This window comes from Ahaetulla prasina, chromosome 1, assembly GCF_028640845.1.
Source record: "Ahaetulla prasina isolate Xishuangbanna chromosome 1, ASM2864084v1, whole genome shotgun sequence".
Taxonomy (NCBI): domain Eukaryota; kingdom Metazoa; phylum Chordata; class Lepidosauria; order Squamata; family Colubridae; genus Ahaetulla; species Ahaetulla prasina.
The window spans coordinates 322675673-322694825 of NC_080539.1; the positions used below are offsets into that span (position 1 = coordinate 322675673).

General features: G+C 41.2%; 2 protein-coding genes across 3 annotated transcripts in view; both read right to left on the minus strand.

Annotated features, from left to right (window-relative positions):
* Positions 1-8192, minus strand: part of ISM2 (isthmin 2) — a 33849-nt gene extending 25657 nt beyond the window's left edge. For both annotated transcript variants that reach the window (XR_009152631.1, XM_058162445.1), the window contains exon 1: positions 6967-8192. Coding sequence is in view for 1 of the 2 variants with exons in the window: in XM_058162445.1 (XP_058018428.1) it covers positions 6967-7104 (138 nt within the window). In the remaining variant the exon portion in view is untranslated. The remainder of the gene's footprint in view (positions 1-6966) is intronic.
* Positions 8193-11308: 3116 nt separating this feature from the next.
* Positions 11309-19153, minus strand: part of SPTLC2 (serine palmitoyltransferase long chain base subunit 2) — a 58957-nt gene continuing 51112 nt past the window's right edge. The window contains exons 10-12 of the mRNA XM_058162446.1: positions 15881-16016; positions 14846-14975; positions 11309-13280 (exon numbers count right to left, since the gene is read on the minus strand). Of these exons, the coding sequence (XP_058018429.1) occupies positions 13161-13280; positions 14846-14975; positions 15881-16016 (386 nt within the window). The 3' untranslated portion in view covers positions 11309-13160. The remainder of the gene's footprint in view (positions 13281-14845; positions 14976-15880; positions 16017-19153) is intronic.

Genomic DNA, 19153 nt, shown 5'->3' on the forward strand with positions numbered 1-19153 from the left:
GTGTCTGAGCAAACCTAGCGTGGGGAATTATTCACAGAACCCTCATATTCCACAGCACACAATTTGAAAAACCTTGATAATAGAGGTCATTGTGAATAGTCACACAAGAGATTATATACAAAGTTGAAACCACAGTAACCTTATATATAATAGCTCCCTCTGGCCCCAGATCAGAAACACAGTGAGTCTCCACCAAGTTGGCACTGTTACTTTCTCATCTTTAACTGGATTAAAACTGCTGTGACCAACCACTGAGAACAAGCTTTCTGGCTAGCCATCAAAAGGCTTCAATGCTACTTTTAATTGTTTTGACCAGGAAAGCTGCTTTTACCACCTGCTTCCTTCCTGGCTGTATCATGCTCTTTGACCTTTCTTTGCAAAGAAGGAAATAGACTGAAATGTGGCTTGTTTATCTATATTCAGAGACAGGCAGGCAGGTTTTGCAACACTAAATCAATAGGAGATGGCAGAAGAGGAAGCTTAATGTATCAGTGGGAAACAAAACTTGCAAAGTTCAAAAAAGCAGCTCAGACAGATTTTGACTTGCTTGAAGAATGACACTGACCTAATTAATGGAATAATAACCCCCTCTGGCCTCTATATAAGACATCTTAAAGTTTGTAACAAGTCGGGTTACCAGATATGTGAACAAGCAGAGAAGGACATGAATAATTACAAAGGAGGACAAGTGGAGGGAGGGGGAATGAAGATATACTAATTGTGATGTCCTTGACAAAAATCACAGTGAGAAACTGCAAAAAAAAATTATTATTTAGACCTACATGTATATGAAATTATATTTTCCAGCATCAGAAACATTGTTTTTTCAATCACAATATTTTTCCAACAAATCTTTATTTTATTGTATCAATAAAATTAACAATGTACTTTTCAAATTCCACTAGACTCATGTGATCTACAGACTATAGCAATTGTAGATTTGAAGGGGTTGGATAGAAGCTGATTGATGGAATCAGGAGATAAATTAAATAATGTAAATCTGAGCTGTCAAGTCTGTTGAGAGACTAGAGAAAGAAAAAACTAGACAATGTACAAGTCACAATATGTGAAAATTTGAATGATTACTGTTGTGAAAACAATCTCCCCCTCAAAGAGGCAAGATAAAAAGCTGGACAATATTTAATTTTAAGGCTAGACTTGCTAGACAGAGGACATGAGGATCCAAAGGAGTGTTTGCCTTTTGCTGGATTTTAACAAGCCTAATAACAAGGAAGCTTCCCTGCTGAAAAAGGGTTTTTAAATTCTGGGACCTCTAGCATGATGCTATACTGATTCCTACCCTTACTTTAAATAAAAATATCAGATAACTTTTAAAGGCTGGCAAAGCAAAGCATCTCTCTCTCCCCCCCATCCCCCCCCCACACCAATAGCTTCAGTTTCAATCTTTGCAACTCTAAAAACCACCAAATGTAAGATGAAATAGGCATGCATACAAGATAAATTAAAATTAATATATATTTAAGTTATCTGAATTTTCACTAAAAATACCCTGAATCCATGCTTGCATAGAATTATTTGCTCATGACTAAAATACCTTCAGTCAGTCAGGAACAAAAGCACTACCAATATGCACATCTCTCTAAGAATTTTTGAGAGAAGACAAGATCCAGGTATCATTTTCAGAAATATGAAAACTAATACTTCAAATTAATAGTAGCAAAAACAGGTGCAACTGGCTTGTAGATGGTAGGCTGAATTACACACGTATTAAATTTAGCAACCATAATGGAAGAATTCAAGACAATTTGTCTGGATTTAATGGGCTTTTCATTTAGTTCTGGTATAAAACTATTCAGAACAGTTAACAGAATAACAGAGTGGGAAGGGACCTTGGAGGTCTTCTAGTCTAACCGCCTGCTCAGGCTGGAAATCCTATACCAGGGGTCTGCAACCTTACACTCAAAGAGCCATTGGACTGTTTCCCAATCACATGACCCCCACAGCCACGCCTACCCGGGTTTTGTGGCTCCGGGTGTTTTCTGTGGGAAATGGGTCTCTCTCTCTCTCTCCCCCCTCCCTCTCATTTTTCTTTTTCTTCCCCCTCTCACTCCCTCGCTCCCTTTCTTTCTTTGTTTTCTTTCCTTTTTTCTCTCCTCTTCTCTGTCTCTTTTCCCTCTCCCTCCAGCTCTCTCATTTCTGTGTCCCTCTCCCTCCCCCGCCTGCCCCTCCCTCCCTCCCTCCCTCCCCCTCTCTCTCTCTCTCTTGTGTGTGTGTGTGTGTGTGTGTGTTCCCTCTTGAACCATTTCCATAAACAGGTAAGGGTTGGATTTTGTTTTGTTTTGTTGCTGATGTTCTTTCTTCTTCTTTGGGTGCTTTTTACCATATGATCAAGAGTCATTTCATGTTGCCAGATAAATGAAGCTCTTTCATCCCACTGCTGTGGCTCCCTGCTGGCTGGCTGGCCCTGCCCCTCACCCTCCAAGTCACACCTCATGTGGCCTGAGAAGGTAAGGGGACAGCAGGGAGGCTCACTCCATATTCCAGAATGGGACGGAAGTGCCCCTGTAATTGCCTCTCATCTCACATGTGTTTCTTCCAGCACATCTTGGTGCTGGATGCACCTCGGTCGCTTGGGGAGATGTGCGACTTTCTCTCCACCCTGAGACACTGGCCTGGCTACGACCGATGCTCCATGTCATAATGGGCTCCGGGAGCAGGAGGGGAGGCCATCTACCCTATTATGAAGCGTGCTAAATTTAAGTGTGCTGCGCAAGGCACTGCGAAAGCAGCGAGCCGGCCATGGAGGCGGCAAGAGCAGCGGCATCAGCCACAGCCGGGCTCTCGACTTGCAACTTGCTCTCGCTGCCTCCATGCCCTGCTCGCTGCTCTCGCTGTGTCTTGTGCAGCACACTTAAATTTAGCACGCTTCACAATGGGGGAGACCAGTCCCCTCCTCCTCCTCCTGGAGCCCATTATGATACGGAGCATCATCCACAGCCGGGACGGTGTCTCAGGGTGGAAAGTCGCTCGTCTCCCCAAGCGACCAAGGGGCGCGCAGCACCAAGAAGTCTCCACAAGATGAGAGGCAAGTACAGAGGCGCTTCCCTCCCACTCCAGAATATGGTGCAGGTCTCCATCCCCACCATCGCCCTTACCTTCTCAGGTTACGCGAGGAGTGACTGGGAGGGCAAGGGGTGGGGTCAGCTAGCCGGCAGGGAGCCACAGCAGGGGGATGAAAGAACTGCATGCGGCTCAGGAGCCGCATGTTGCTGACACTCACCCTATACCATTTCAGTTGTTGGATTTAGCACATTTTTGTGTTAAGAAAAAACACTGCAAAGTTTACATAATATCATTAGTGACTAATGATGTGTTGTTTTCTAAGTTCTAAGAGATTGATCAGAGAGTTGTAAGTATAATGCCCTCTTTAGAAGGCCAGATCCTGAAGATGAAACTCAAATACTTCGACCACCTAATGAGAAGGAAGGACTCACTGGAGAAGAACCTAATGCTTAAGGAAAGATTGAGGGCAAAAGAAGAACGGGATGAGAATGAGGTGGTTGGATGGAGTCACTGAAGCAGTAGGCATGAGCTTAAATGGACTCCAGAGTATGGTAAAGGACAGGAAGGCCTGGAGGAACGTTGTCCATGGGGTCACGATGGGTCGGACACGACTTCACAACTAACAACTAGTAAAAATAATTTAATATGCTATAATATTAAAATATTAAAATTTGGTTTAAAATTTTCAATTATTTGGGGCACAAAAGCTTACTGAAAAATACAGATGAATTTGAGTTTTGGTTTTTAATACACTACAATCTTATTCCTTGTGGTCACACACTGCACTCAGCATTCTAATACATACAGAGGAAAACACAATGCTATGAAAACAAACTGGGCCTCTTACAACAAACTGAATTCATTCTTCAGACATTTTATGAGAGTACTGCAATCCAAACAACAGGCAAAAATATATATTATTCTATACTCTAGGTCAATATATGAAGTAAATTGACATATTGTTACTACTACTTGGTGCAAATTAAGCTCTTGGTATAATTATGAAAGTTTTTCAGTTTATTATAAAGCACAACTTGATTCCTTTAAAGATATTGGACTATTGTTGCCATCATATTCACCATTTCGCATCACGAGATAAGCAGCATATAGAAATAGCTAGCTAGCTAGCTAGAAGACAGACAGACAGACAGACAGACGTTCAGCTGTTGGTTGACTAATATGTAGAGCTGTAGTTCAAAATCTTGACTTAGCATCTGGTTGAGATAGGCTTCATCAAATACTGGATCTTGTATGCCCTTATCTCACAGCAGTCTAAATACTTTATTCTAGCACAATTTATATCTAGGTACAACTTTTTCTTAGTTCTATTTCAAAAAGGTTAGGGTTAGAAGTTTACAAAAACAAATTCACACTAAAATAAAATCTGCAACAAAATAATAGAAAGGCAGATCTGTAATGAATAATTAATTCTTAGCAAGTGGGACTTTTGTCTGGCTGTGGTCATGGAGAGGATGGAGTCTACAAATGTCCCTGAACAAGGCTCTTTTTAAAATATAGGCTTACAGAATTTTTTGTTCACATACAGAGAAACCCAGGAATATTACAAAAGCTTTATTTTCTCTGTAGAATAAAATAAATGAGGCTTGATATAAAAAATGTCTTATTACAGTTCATGGTTTAGGGGAAAATCCCTTCCTTTCCTCAGTTCTTTATTTCAATATGTTCAGGGATATCTTACAGTTCTCCATTTCTTGAAGGCAGTGAATATATTGCCTTTTTGGGAAATTCACAGTAAACTGCAATATCCTTGTAAAAGGAGACCTTCCAGGTGGACAACATGAGGAAGCCACTTCATCCATGGCAATCCATTTGCCTCAATACATCCAGATGAAAAAGCCCTTTGCTGACTTCAAAGGTTAGCATGCTTTCCCAATTTCCTGTACTGGTGCAGCCCAGCAGCTGAAGAATGCAAGCTTCGCCACCTGGGAGCAGCTGCTGGACAGAAAGCCAGCCAAAAGATTTGTGTCAAAGACAAACAGCAGCTGCAGAACAAACAGCGCTCACCTAACTGGCTTTTGGTAGCAAGAAACATTTCAGCATTGAAAACTATTGGGGATTCTCTGGTTGTATCCATTCTAGGAGAAAAAGTTGGGAGGGGAGCCTAAATCAAATCTAGGTTTAGGAAACAGCTAGTAATTGCAGCTGCAGTTCTATGGAAAGAGAAAATATAAGTTAAAGACGCTCAGGGCCTGCTCTTAGAAAGAACACTATAGCAAAACATGTATCTGATAATTTAAAAGTGACCCTGAGCATTCTCTGCTGTTTTAGGAACATCTCAAAATCTGGTCTGTCCAATCCTTACCTACTAACTGGAGTCTGCTTAGAGCAGCAAGCTATACAGAAAACAGGAACTTCTGCAGAAAATTAGGCTAATTAAAAGCTCTGAAGCCAGTTACCCAAAGAAGAGTAAACAAATTCCCAATCAATGCCAGGCATAAGCATAATATTTCCCCTTCTGGCAACATATTTTCTTTAAAATGAGTTGCCATATTCAATATTCGCTTACTGAATGCAACATTAGCAATTGGGTTATCTCCTTGATATTAAAGGAAAAAATAGTAAACAATGAAATGCAAGCTCTTGCATGTGTGACAAGAGAAAGGTGAATATCTGAACAAAGTAGCAATAATTGGTTTAAGGTTTGCTGAACAAAATCCAGAGTACTTTGGTACTGAGATGTAAGCATGCAACATTCAGTTCTGATTACTGTGAGGTCACAATAATTCCAGACAAGAGAAACATACAGAACCACAGCATTTCTAGTTCTTATTGGGGGCTGGGGCGGCGAGGGAGGAGGCAGTAGATTTAATTTCTCATTCATGTACCAAATTTAAATGCCCTAACTGTTCAAAACCACGCTACTGTTCAGAATGAGGGACCTGGCTTTGGGAAGCACAAAGAATAGGAAACTGAAAAAATAATAATTATAGCTATAATGGGGCTGGCTTACAGTTCTGGATTGATTAGGCTTGTTGGAATTCTTGCAATTTGAAGTGGAAATAAGTAAATATTTTAATTTTCTCTGAGAAAAAGACATTTCTCCAGCAAAAGGAGGCTCTTCTTCCCTTTTCTCCAAGCTCTTTTCCCTCTCAGCTGATGCCGCCACTGTTTCAAATCTTTCTTTTTGCCCCTCTCATCTTCAGCAATTACCCCTTCCCCAAATAATTCTGAGGAAAATAATCTGGCACATCTCAAAAGAAAGAATGGCTCCAAAATGGTAAAGCATGTGCTTGTGCACAATAAGGCCCTTTCAGAATGAGCAATGGTTCAGTGACCGTGTTGTGCTGCAAATCCAACCTCAGAAAAGGACAAAGCAAGGAGACAAGAGGATTTAATTGCTAAAGAAATGAAAGAGAAAAAAAAAAAAAGCACATCCACCCACAAGTCAGAGATCACCCCCTGCTGCGGCCAGTGGTGGGCATGCATTCCACACATGCAAGCAAGCAAATATAGCAGCCTCCTTCCGGGTCTGTAGGGAAGGTGCAGCAGCAGCTGCTTCTGCTGCTCACTCCCCCCCCCCAGTCCCCACCTGGAGTCACCATTTACCCCACAGTCTCTGACAGGTCAATTATCTCCTGCCAAGACAAGGACAGGCGTCAAAAAGGGAGAGAACGACGCCTGCAAGTCAGGAATAAGCAGCAGGAGACAGAGGGGCTCCTGCAAAGAGAATACCCTGGCCACAAAACCGAAGAGAAAATAAACCTTAGGAAGAACCTTCAGGACAGAGATGACGCTACAGGGAACTTGGTCCAGCAGTTAACAGCAGCTGAACCTAAGCGTCTTTGCAATTCACCTTTTGCTAAGGTTGTATGTTCTTCTGAACTTTCAGAAAGCATCTCAGGTAAGGCAAGGTTGCAGAATGGCCAGGAAGCCTGTCAGTTGAGGCTTGCCTGAAAGAAAGCAAGATGGGCTTTCACTCACCTCCACCAAGGTATAGTCCGTTTCTTTCGGGTGGGGTCCGCGCTGTTTCTTCAAGGGTAGCCCTTGTACGGCAGCAAGGGAAGTTGTCAGAAACAAGAGGCTCAGAATAAGCACAGCTCTGCCTCGGGCTTTAGACATCTCTTCCTCCTACTCCAGTGCAGCGCCCCTCCTTGCAAGGTTTCCCTTCCCCCCGCCCCGCACGGCAGGCGAGCAGGAAAACCGGCCGCGTCGAGCGCTAGTCCGCCTTTGCAGCTCTTTAAACCTTTCCGAAGAAGGGGAATGAGGCAGCCCGGGTCGTCTTGCCGCCTTTCCGCTCCTCTTTGCAAACGGTCGGAGTGCAGGATATCAGATGAGAGAGACAAAATTGGGCGAAGTCTTCGCCCCCTCCCCACCTCCCCCCCCGCGGCCTTCACCCCGGCTCGCGTTTCCTTCGTCTCTCAGCTCCGCGCCGTTTTCTGAGCACCGGGTTTTATTGCCCAGCTCTGAGCTGGCGCCCCAACAGGCGCCGGTGCTACGGGAAGGCGCTGGCTCGAGGAGAGCCGCAGACTGGAAAAGGTGCAGGAAGAAGAGGAGGAAGCGGCTCCTCTCCGGTGTGTTCCCGCAGCGAGAAGTCCGATTTCTTCCGCCGCCGCTCCGGCTGTCCCCCCGCACGTGGCTGTGCCGTGACGCCCAACTAATCTCAAGAAGAGGCGCTCAGATACTCCCGAAGCCGCCCAGTTTCTACGGAGCGAAGGCGGGGGAAATGCTGCTTCTGCTCGGGAGGTGGGGAAAGGAAGAGACCCCTCCGGCCGGCCGCTCTTCGGATCGCCTCAGAAACGCCGCTGCCGTCGTCTCCTCATCCTGAAGCCCGGATCGTCTTCGGAGGAAACCCACGTGCCTCCGTCACCGATCCACACGCTGCCCACCTCTGGAAGCCGGCCAGGCGCCGCGTTGCCCGCAGCCGCCGCATCTCCCGGCCTCCGATTACCTCGGCTGCTGCTGTGCCTGCCGCAGCTGCGGCGAGTTCCCGGCTGCTCCTTGGCCGGAGGCGTCCCATTTCCTTCGCATTTTGCAGGGTGCGCCTCGCCGCCCTTCTTGTGACTCGACTCGAGCCCCCCTCGAAGACTCTTGGCGGCTCTTTGTCCTGCAAACTCTCCGGCCGCTTCCCTCGCCGACGGTTCCAAGGCTGTAGCTCCTGTGGCGCGAGGCACTTTCGCTTCCCCCCCCTCCCCCCACAAGTCAGCCTTGCTTTGCCTGCCCAGCGCCGCCGCCTCGGTTCTTCCCCAACCGCGGCGGCTTCCTCGTAGCAGCCTTAGGGCCCCCCGCCTCCCCCCCCCCGCCGCCGGTCCCTTCGCTAGTTCTTCTTGCCTCGCCTTTCCTTTCCTGGCGCCCCCGCGGCTTCCTCAGTCCGGCACTTTCGGGGTGCTCTCGGATTTCGCGGAGCGCTCCCCCAGAAGCCGAGCTTCGTCTGTAGCTCTTGCTCTCCCTCCAGTGGTTTGGCTTCCCTCCACCGCAGCCTTCGGTGACGTTTGCCCGCAGGAGGATCTTTGCTCGCAGGCCCGGGCGTGAGTGCGTGCCACGGGAATGAATACACGCACCCGCGCGACACCCCGCTCTCCCAGTAAAGAAAATGGATGGGGGGGAAAAAATCCGGTGTGCTCCCCGCTCACCTGGCAACAGCTTCTGTCTGAGAGATTTTACTCCTACAACAGATTAGATTTACAACGGCTTTGGGGTCCATTTTGGTCCAAAACGTGGATCTGAGGTTTCCAAACGATTGTCTTGATTTGTGTTTTTATATGACATCCGCCAAACCGCTATATAGTCACAAGTTACCACATGAAGCCACTTATCACAAATAGAAATACAATATTAGTTGATGTTGCCAAGGTGCAAAAGCATAGATCTGAAATGTTACAAATTTCTTGTACATAGGTAGATGTGACCTATGATTTGGTAACAGTTCTATGTGAATACTATGTAATTATTTGGATCTATGAGGATCCTTGCCACAGATCACGTTTTTGCACACAATTGCCAAAAATAATCAGATCTGACATATAACGTCTGCAAATTAAACCTGTAATTATTTTCATTTACATCCTATATAAAATTTATACGGACCTATATATCTGACCAAGGCTTGTGCATCATGGTAATGTACAAAACTGTTCCATGATGTGAACTGTGATTTAACAAAATTTTTAGTGGATAACCTGTTAAGATCAAGCAAAAGGGAAAGAACCAGATTCATATTTGTCTTGATGGCATCCAAATCAAAGCAGGGGTGAAATTCACTTACCTTCCCTACTGGTTTGCAAATGTGCCCGTGCCATTGTCTGCACATGCAGAGGCTTAATATGTTGCAAAAAAGACCGTGCGGGTGGGCGGAACCTCCCACAGCCACTGCTACCGGTTCGGCTGAGCTGGATAGAACCAACTGAATTTCACCCGATCCAAAGCAATTAGATCCATTATTGTGATAGTGCATTCAGTGCTGACAAGATATATCAGGTTGATTTCAGGCAGATCACATGTATCAAATCCATATTTAAATTTCAAAATCTGACTCTTAACCTTTCCCTTAATTTATTATATTGGGATCGCTGTTACTCAATAATGCTGTTGAACTCCAAACCCTATGGCTCCAAGTGGATACGTAAAATGTAAAGATTTTTCATGTCTGTGAAATTGATAATTTGAGGTCACTTCCTTCTGCCTTTTCTCCCAGGCATAGAAACACAGAGCACATCTTTTGATTCTTCTTCTAGTACTAGTTGTTGTTAGTTGCGAAGTCATGTCTGACCCATTGCGACCCCATGGACAACGTTCCTCCAGGCCTTCCTGTTCTCTAACATCCTCTGGAGTCCATTTAAACTCAAACCTACTGCATCAGTGACTCCATCCAGCTACCTCATTCTCTGTCGTCCCGTTCTTCTTTTGTCCTCAATCTTTCCTCAAGCATTAGGTTCTTCTCCAGTGAGTCCTTCCTTCTCATTAAATGGCCAAAGTATTTCAGTTTCATCTTCAGGATTTGACCTTCTAAGGAGCAGTCAGGTTGATCTCCTTTATGAGTGACTTGTTGGTTCGCTCTGCAGTCCAAGGGACTCGCAGTAGTTCAAAGGCCTCAATTCTTTGGCACTCAGCCTTTCTTATGGTCCAACTTTCACAGCCATAAATTGCAACTGGGAAAACCATAGCCTTGACTATACACACTTTTGTTGGCAGGGTGATGTCTCTGCTTTTTAGTTCACTTTTTAGTTAAATAGTTTAGTTAACTAGGCACCATTTCAATAATCTACAAATACGTTCTTATAGCTACTTCATTTATCATTACTCAAGTCAGATTCCTACTCTTAGGAATGCTGTCTCACATAGAACACCTCAGTCCTGAATTGATACCTCCAAACTTTGACTGAAGAAATGGATGTTGTATGGAATTGTTCTCAGCAAAATAAACTGAAGAAGTGAGACACAAATATATAAAACTGTTGACTATTTCATGTCAACAATTTTACATAAATGGGAGGGGAAGCAAGAGATGAAAGGCTCAGTAGTAGTTTCACTTTCATTCTCCTTTTCCGACTCTCATCCCATTTCACTTTCATTCCACTACTGAAATACTTGTTTTGTCCTCTCCTTGTACTGCAAGAAAATTTGAAAATTGAACTGAAATCTTAGTATATTTCCTTGGCCAATGTATGCCGAACCAGATGAATCTTCCAGAGCAGCCCCTATAGAACAAATTGCAATAGTCCAGCTGCAGAGTGACATAGCCATGAATGATCATGACCAACATTTTTTGACCCAGGAATGGCTGCAACTTGAAAAGAAAATGTAATTCTGCAAAGGCTGTACTTGCTGTTCAAGTGGGAGCCAGGAGTCAATGACAGCCTGCTTCACCTAAGGAAGCATGTTGCATCCAAAGTCAGAAATGGACTGTTCCTAGATGACAGTTCTACTAGGCAGACCAGAACATGAAATCAACTCCACAGCTATCTTTATTGAAATTAGCTATAATAAAAGAATCATTCAAGTCTCATTTTGCTGTAAATTCTCATTCTAGACTCAAGGAGGTATCTGAACTATTGTACTTCCAAACTTTAAAAGTTCAATGCTTTAGCTCTTGCTGCTTTGGGAAATGGTCTACTTTCAGACTTGCAAAATTCTGTTACTGTAACCTTACAATAAAGTTAGAAAAAGTGTTCAATCTCGTAGGTTTCACATAATTTCAGCTCAACATCTATGGGCATTCTAATTTTATGATTGCTTGGCATATAAAAATGTCAGTCACTATTATAACTTTTTGTTCTGCAAAGAATTTTCACCAACTTTTTTTTAAGAAATAAAATGTTCAAACACCTTTTTGTGAACTCTTTATTAAGCAGAACACAAGTAGATTTTGTCAAGCAGTTTCTCAGCTTAACATGCATTGTTATTTTCTTAAAAGTCAATGTAAAATCTGCTTCTCTTTTTCCTCCCTTCCCACCTGACACCAAAATTTGTATGACTTCCTCACAGTGTAAAAAAGTTGTATTTCTGGAAGAAATTAAAAAGTTAATTAAAAAGTTCATTTAAAATGTTTAACATTTATTTTAAAAATCTATGATATATATATACATTATTACCAACAGAGAAGAGTAGGAGCACAGTGCAATTTAAGATTTTCAAATTGTAATTTATAGTGCAAGCCTGTTTAATGATTACCAAAATATGGGCCACCATTAGCTAATAATAAGCCTCTGGCTCCATATATTGTTGGGTTGTGTTTTTTTTTTGCTCAGTTTATTTCCCAACATTCTCTACAATCACACATAAAATGCAGACAATTTTAATACACAGTTCAGTGAAATACTGGCCCAAAAAGGTGCATTTGGCAAATGGACAACACATAGATTTGCATTTTTCAATGCACTTAGTACTTTGAAATTTTGGTAATGATGTCACTTTTTGACATACTCCGACTGCTTTGTACATACTTTTATTGAGAAAACATCATTTTGTCAGCTGCCACAAATAGCTATATACATAAATTATTTTTCCATCAGATCATAATTCTTTTAGTGGTCCCCAAAAGATTAATAATATCATGTGAAGCTCATAGAGACAAAATTGGCTCTTTTAGTTCAGATTCTTCAGTCATCTTCATAATCAGAGATCTAAATAGTCAATCTAATATCAACAATTGAAATTCTGAACTTTATATAGAAAATGCTTCATACAGAAAATTTTAATATAATCTGTCAGAACTCAAACTTCAATGCTTATTCTATGATGAAGCTTGCCCAAGATAATTTGCTATGTTAGATTTACATAGTTATTATTGTAGCTTCACTCTAGGCTGTGATAATCAAATATTTACCATATTGGGGAAAATACAAACTCCTTGATGGAATACATCAACTGAATTCAAAAGAATATACTTTTGTAATATTCTCTATGAAGAAAATATGAACAAGTAGAGTATGCATGAGTAATTCCATTCAAGAAAAAGAGAATGCTCACAGAAAAATATCTCCTGCTCTCAAATATTATTTGCTACTTACCCAAATGCAGAAAGCTTAATACTCAGCCTGAAAACCCAAACTGGCCAATGGTCTGGAAGACTTTTGTGCATTGATGAACATAATATTCCTTAAACTTGTTTGTCAATCATCATTTTAATAATAAAAAGGCACTCTCCCAACAGCATGAAATAATGGAGAAGGGAAATATTTAGGCTTATTCTTTCTGTTCAATGTATGTTAATTAGCTGTCAACAATCTCAAAAACCTTAAATGATTCATTTGACCAGTCATATATTCTAAGGAAGATCAGACATTTGTAAAGAGAAAGTAATAGAAACCCTGCAGCATTTACTAACACACCAACAAAGCCTCAATGGCAGAATGATGAATAATGCAGATGTGCCAACAGAAGTCAAAGGGATCTTACTGCAACATAAATAAGAAGACAGCATTTTAAAAATGCAGGGCAGGCACCCACCTATAGCTGGACCTTGAAGCAATGGGAATAAAATCCAGATTTGTTTTGCCATTTACCACACATAATTTAACAGCTCTTGTGGCCACTTCAGTTTGGTGAGTAAAAAGTCATTCTGTGTATGCCGAGCAGTCATAAAGTGTTGTATTCAAGAACCTAGCTGTAGCTGTTGGTCTTTGAGCCATATAAAGTTCTAAGGAGCATACTCAATTCATAGAAGACATCAAAAGAGTTCAGTCATCTGTCTCTTCATATGTTGTCTCATCAAAAGGTCGGTCAAGGAGAGGTACCACTCGATGACGAGAATATTTCAATAGCAAGAGGTTTCCAACTTCATCGATTTTCTTTAAAGTCTGGAAAAATAAAATGCATATAAATTAAGTTTACTGCTTGGAGTACAGAAATGCTACAGCTAGGATTTAAAGAGCTAGGTAGTGTTATGAAGTAGGACAATTGTTTTGCTGTTTTAGTTCTTTCCAATGCTCCCTTTTGTTTCATTAAGAAAATGTTTCTTATTTTGCAACATCAAATGCATAGCCAATGGAATTATAGCAATAGCATTTAGACTTATATACTGCTTCACAGTGCTTTTCTCTAAGCCCATATGGCAAACCTATGTCAGGCGTACCACAGATGGCAAAGAGTGCCCTCTCTGTGGACACGCAAACCGTCACCCCAGTTCAGCTCTGCCACGCATGAGCGCCTCCCACCAGCCAGCTGGTCATCAGGTCTCTGCTGCGCATGCGCAGGGGTATGTGGGGTCCGCATGTATGTGTGGGGCTGTGTGCGGGAGCCATGTGCATATGTGTGGGGCGCATACGGGGGGCTGCGTGCACATGCGCAGGATGGGGCAGAGTGCATGCGGAGGGCCGCATGCAAATTGCATTTGGGGGGTTCGGCCGCACACACGCACACGAGCTTTGAGCACTCAGTCCGGAAAAGGTTAGCCATCACTGCTCTAAGCGGTTTACAGAGTCCTGTACCACAATCTTAACATAGCTATGGTGTGATTTTGTATTTATTTCATGAAACTGTTTAATTGCAGTATCTACTGAAATGCAGTAAATGCTGCATTTAAATAAGCATACCACCAAAAATACATTCTATAAATGCTACAGGCCAAATGTAGACACCTGAAAATCTCAGCGGCTGCCTAATTGGAAATGCTGATACTTCAAAATACATTTGTTATGTTTATATATAATTTTTCTTAGTCTGTAAACATATACCCACTTGCACATATATAAATGCTCACGCTGCTATTTTTCCCCAGACTGATTCTATTAGCCATCAAATGTATAATATGACTTTTGTTTTTATTCATATAGCAATATATGTACGTGTGTGCTATTGACTATTTAGGTCAAGATCTTTTAAATAATTGGAAAGAAAACATTTGGCAATCTTCTATTGAAATAAAAAGCGAAAGCAAAGATTTCTCATATGTTATTAAAGAGCAATCTTTTCACAATTCGTACTAAAACACTGTTATTGTTCAATTAAATTATAATTTGGCACACTAAAGCAAAATGCTTTCACTGGCACAAAAATCCCCATTAACTATTACACTGAACTTAATTAATCCTTCCAAAAGGAAGTATTATAAAGATAATGCTGCAAAACAAAAGTGGTGTAGAATATCTTTATATGCCTATCTTTTTAGCTTGCTATTTGATTACTTCTAGTGCATAAAACAATAACTGACTCAATACAATAGCCCAAGTAATGAACATATCAAGTCTCTACCTCAGTAAGAGACTTCTCCACCTGGATTTACTGATGTACCCTAGACTCATGTGATTCACTCCTGAACCAAGTCTTTCTTTGGTGTCTAATTTCTATAGCTAATTATATTTAAACAAAAAAGAACATACTGATTTTAGAGAAGGACAAAACAGACACAAATGTAGGTACTTACAGTGTCTAGTATCTCTCTGCTATGAGATGCAGACAAGCAAATTCTTGCTCTGGATTCAATGATTGGTGTAGCAGGAAAGCCCACTACAACGACACCTACGTGCCGTTTCAACATCTCTCGTCCAAATGCCCTGCAAAGGGACCAAGGCAGAACTAATGAAACCACAACACAAACAAGATTGGTGCTGTTTAGCACAATGGGCCTCTGGTGGTGCAACAGGCTAATGCAGCCTATTATTAACAGCAACTGCTTGCAATATTGCAGGTTCAAGTCCCACCAGGCCCAAGATTGACTCAGCCTTCCATCCTTTATAAGGTAGGTAAAATGAGGACCCAGATTGTTGGGGGGCAATAATATATAGTATGCAAATGGATGAAGACTATTGCTTGACATAGTGTAAGCCGCCCTGAGTCTTCGGAGAAAGGCGGGATATAAATGCAAAAAAAAAAAAAAAATGGGGGTGGGGTGGTGGTGAGGAATGCCTGAGAGGTTATTGTCAACTGCTTTGACTTAATAACTGTACACAAAGACATATTTTGTTCAATCTTTTTTTGTTGTTGTTTACATTTATATCCCGCCCTTCTCCGAAGACTCAGGGCGGCTTACAGTGTATAAGACAATACAATACAATCTTAAGGTGGCCTTCTTCAAAAAAAAATCCACTGTATAAAGTTTTCAAAGTTGAAAGATTGTATGTGGCAGGGGCTGTCTTTCAGCAGGCTACTTGTAATTTAAACTTGAACGTCTCTGCTATAACACAGCAATTTCAGCTTGAAGATTAATTTATTAAGAATTCTACTACATTCCTCTCTAGTTGATGACAGCATTACTCAGTACTAGTAGAGGAATTACTTAGTACTCTGCAGTTCTACACTGCTGCAAAAAAGAAATCTAAGCCTGTTGACCTTAAATACAGGCTATTAAAAATAAAATTTGTCTCTAACATTAGGAGTTTTTAATCTGGTGCCACAACATGTTCACTTTAAAAATGACTACATTTCAGCATATATACTAGAAACTATTTCCAAATGTTACCCAATTTTTGCTGGCATATAGAGCATCAGAGGTACAACGGGAGAATCTTCATTTCCATATATTATAAATCCCATTTTCTTAAGTTGTTTTCGGAAGTATCGGGTGTTCTCCGCCAGCTGTTGTATGCGCAACTTGCCTGGAAAAAAATAATGAATCCAGTTTTATCACATTTTTGCAAAACCATGCTATTACATCAATGTGAATTTGAATAATTCAACAAAAATTCTTGCCTTCTTCTTCTTCTGACTAAGAGAGGCTGATTAGTCCAAGATCACCATGGTGGCTTTGTGCCTAAGACAGGACTAAAACTAGGTTTCCTGGCTTATAGTCAAGGGCAGCGGTTCTCAACCTCTGGGTCGGGACCACGTTGGGGGTCGAATGACGATTTGCCAGGGGTCGCCTAAGACCATCGGAAATATGGGAAGTATACTTGTGAGTCGAAGAATCGCGAATTCGGCTTCAGGCGCAATGAATTAAAAAAGAGAGAAATCTTTGCTCTGATGTCTCCCTCTCAAGCCAGCTGCAATCACTCCCAATCGCTAGCCTAATCTGGCTTCAGGCGCAAAAAACTTAATAGGGGAGGAGTCTCCACTTTAATGCCTCGGTCCTCAAGGCAATTGCAAGCAGTTCAGATCGCTAGCCAATACAGCTTCAGGCACGATAAATTCAAAAAACCAGTTTGCCGCTTTTTCCCCCCTGCTGAGATCGCTGCCTAAAAAAAATAATTTTACGGTTGGGGTCGCCACATCATGGGGAATTGTAATTAAAGGGGTCGCAGCACTATAAAGGTTGAGAACCACTGGTCTAGGGCCTTAACAACTACACAAAATTGGCTCTTATTTGCATCATGGTATGGTATCATTTAATTTCATTCTAAATGGAAATCCTCAAACTGCTCCATTAATTCCCTCACCAAAAATATCCTCCTTCCAAAAGGGAGGATATAACTTCCCTTTTGGAAGGCAGATATTTAAATACTAGCTTAGAATTCAAAGGTTAACTAGTCACTCTCAGTTTCATATCAGCATAATACAAAAACATAGAAGCAAAATCCTTCAACATCAATATTATGAAGAATATATCCCACTTTCATTTATATGAGAAATTCAAATTAGAACCTTAAGATGGAGAATGTATTTTAATTTTTAGAGACTTCTAACCATAAAATACGAAGCAAGGATATAATCTTAATATATTATTGATTTTCCTACATATATAAAAAGAAACTTCAAAACAATTTTGAGAATATGGAACACATAAAAACAAAATCAATCTGAGTTATGATTGCACTATTATGCACACATTTACTGTCTTCTACTGCATGCAGATCATAAGTGCTATCTGGATAAACCTATCACTCATCATCTGTGAGATTTATCTTGTATCCATTCATCCAAATTTCTTGAATTACTGAATAACGTATATGTAGATTATATAGGGAAATTTTCTCAGATGTATAATTGTACTCTAGCAATAGAAAGCAATACTGAGAGCTGCTTCCCCAACAGATTTACCAAGTCAGATCTTTTTAGTTCCTGCTGAAAGTCTTCTCATTAACATCTGCCAAAGTTTACATCAACAGGGAGAACTCTCAATGCAAGTTTATTTTACTGCTGCTTATATAATACTGGTCCAATTCAGTGAGACCTTGTGAGATTTCTTTCTCTCCCCAGTATCCAATAACAAAGAAAAAGAATATCCCACATCTAATTGTGAACTTTTTATAGCTTTTACATGTATCAATAAAAAACAGCCCACAAATAGATGAATGCTACAACAGAATAATAGGAACTTTAAGCAACACTAAAACATCATGTTTAAAGTCTTTCTAAAGGAAGAGTAAATTTCTTCTATCGCTTTCTTCCAGGCTTCTTCCTTTTCTCTGGCCCATCTGAATCTAGTCTGTTTCTCCTTTGGCTCACCCACCAACTAATCACCTCCCAACTGAAGCATCCTCTGAATAGAGGACAGTTCAGGCTCCTCAGCTCTATGTTAGGGAGGAGTGTCAGCTGATGTTCCTAGATTCTCTGTGCCAAGTTTCACATCTTTTTTCCAGCTTTTTGCTTGCAATTAGTTCTTCTGCCAATAAAAAAAAAAAAAAGCGGGGGTGGGTTTCCAAGCTTTCTTTTATTCCTTTTTTCTCTCGGTTTTGCCAGAGCCTGTTTTTCAGCTACCCCTCTCCCTTCTCTCCCAAACTGCCTTTTTTCTTCCATTGTATTTGGCTTCCCACTACCCAGGTGTGAAATGCTCCCGGTTCGGACCAGATCGCCTGATCCGGTAGCGATGGCGGCTGCTGGTTCAGAGAACCGGTAGCAAAAATCCCTGGCCATCATTCATTCATTCATTCATTCATTCATTCATTCATTCATTCATTCATTTATTTATTTATTTATTTATTTATTTATTTATTTATTTAAATTTCTATACCGCCCTTCTCCCGAGCAAAAATCCCTGGCCATCATTCATTCATTCATTCATTCATTCATCCATTCATCCATTCATTTATTTATTTATTTAAATTTCTATACCGCCCTTCTCCCGAAGGACTCAGGGCGGTTTACAGCCAAAATAAAACAATCAATATAAAAGTTAAGACCAATTTAAAAGCAAAGAATTCAACGTTGGCTAGACTATTTAAAACCGATAACCCCATTTAAAACCATTTAAAAACCATTAGGCCAGTCCTGCGCGATGAAACAGAAATGTTTTCAGCTCACGGTAAAAGGTCCGGAGATCAGGGAGTTGGCGAATACCCAGTGGTAGCTCATTCCAGAGGTTTGTTTTTTTTTCATCAGAAGTTGTTTTTTTTACTTTTAAAAGCATTTTTTCTTCAACTAAACCACCTTTTGGATTCATTAATCCAGAAAAATTCACATATTTTATAACTTAACAAGTTTTTAGATTCTTGATTGAAAAGTAATTGAATTTAACCTCAGCATTTTTGTAGCATTTTAATTGGATCCAGTCTATTCAAGAGAAAAACTATACCATGAAATAATTCAAAAGATCTAAAAAGTGGGGGGGAAAAGCCTTTGATGATCTGAGCTCAGCTGGGATCTTCAGAACCCTTTAAACTCTTTTTTAAAACAACCTCTTCTGCCAAAGAGGTTGTAAAAACAAAAGATTTTAAAAGGCTCCTCTGGCGATCCCAGCTGAGTTGCCTGATCACCAGAACCTTTAAAAAACATGCTTTCTACAAGCTCTTCGGCCAAGGTCGTTAAAACAATCCTTTTAAGAGGTTCTGGGCTGCGATCAGGCAACTTCAGCTGGGAT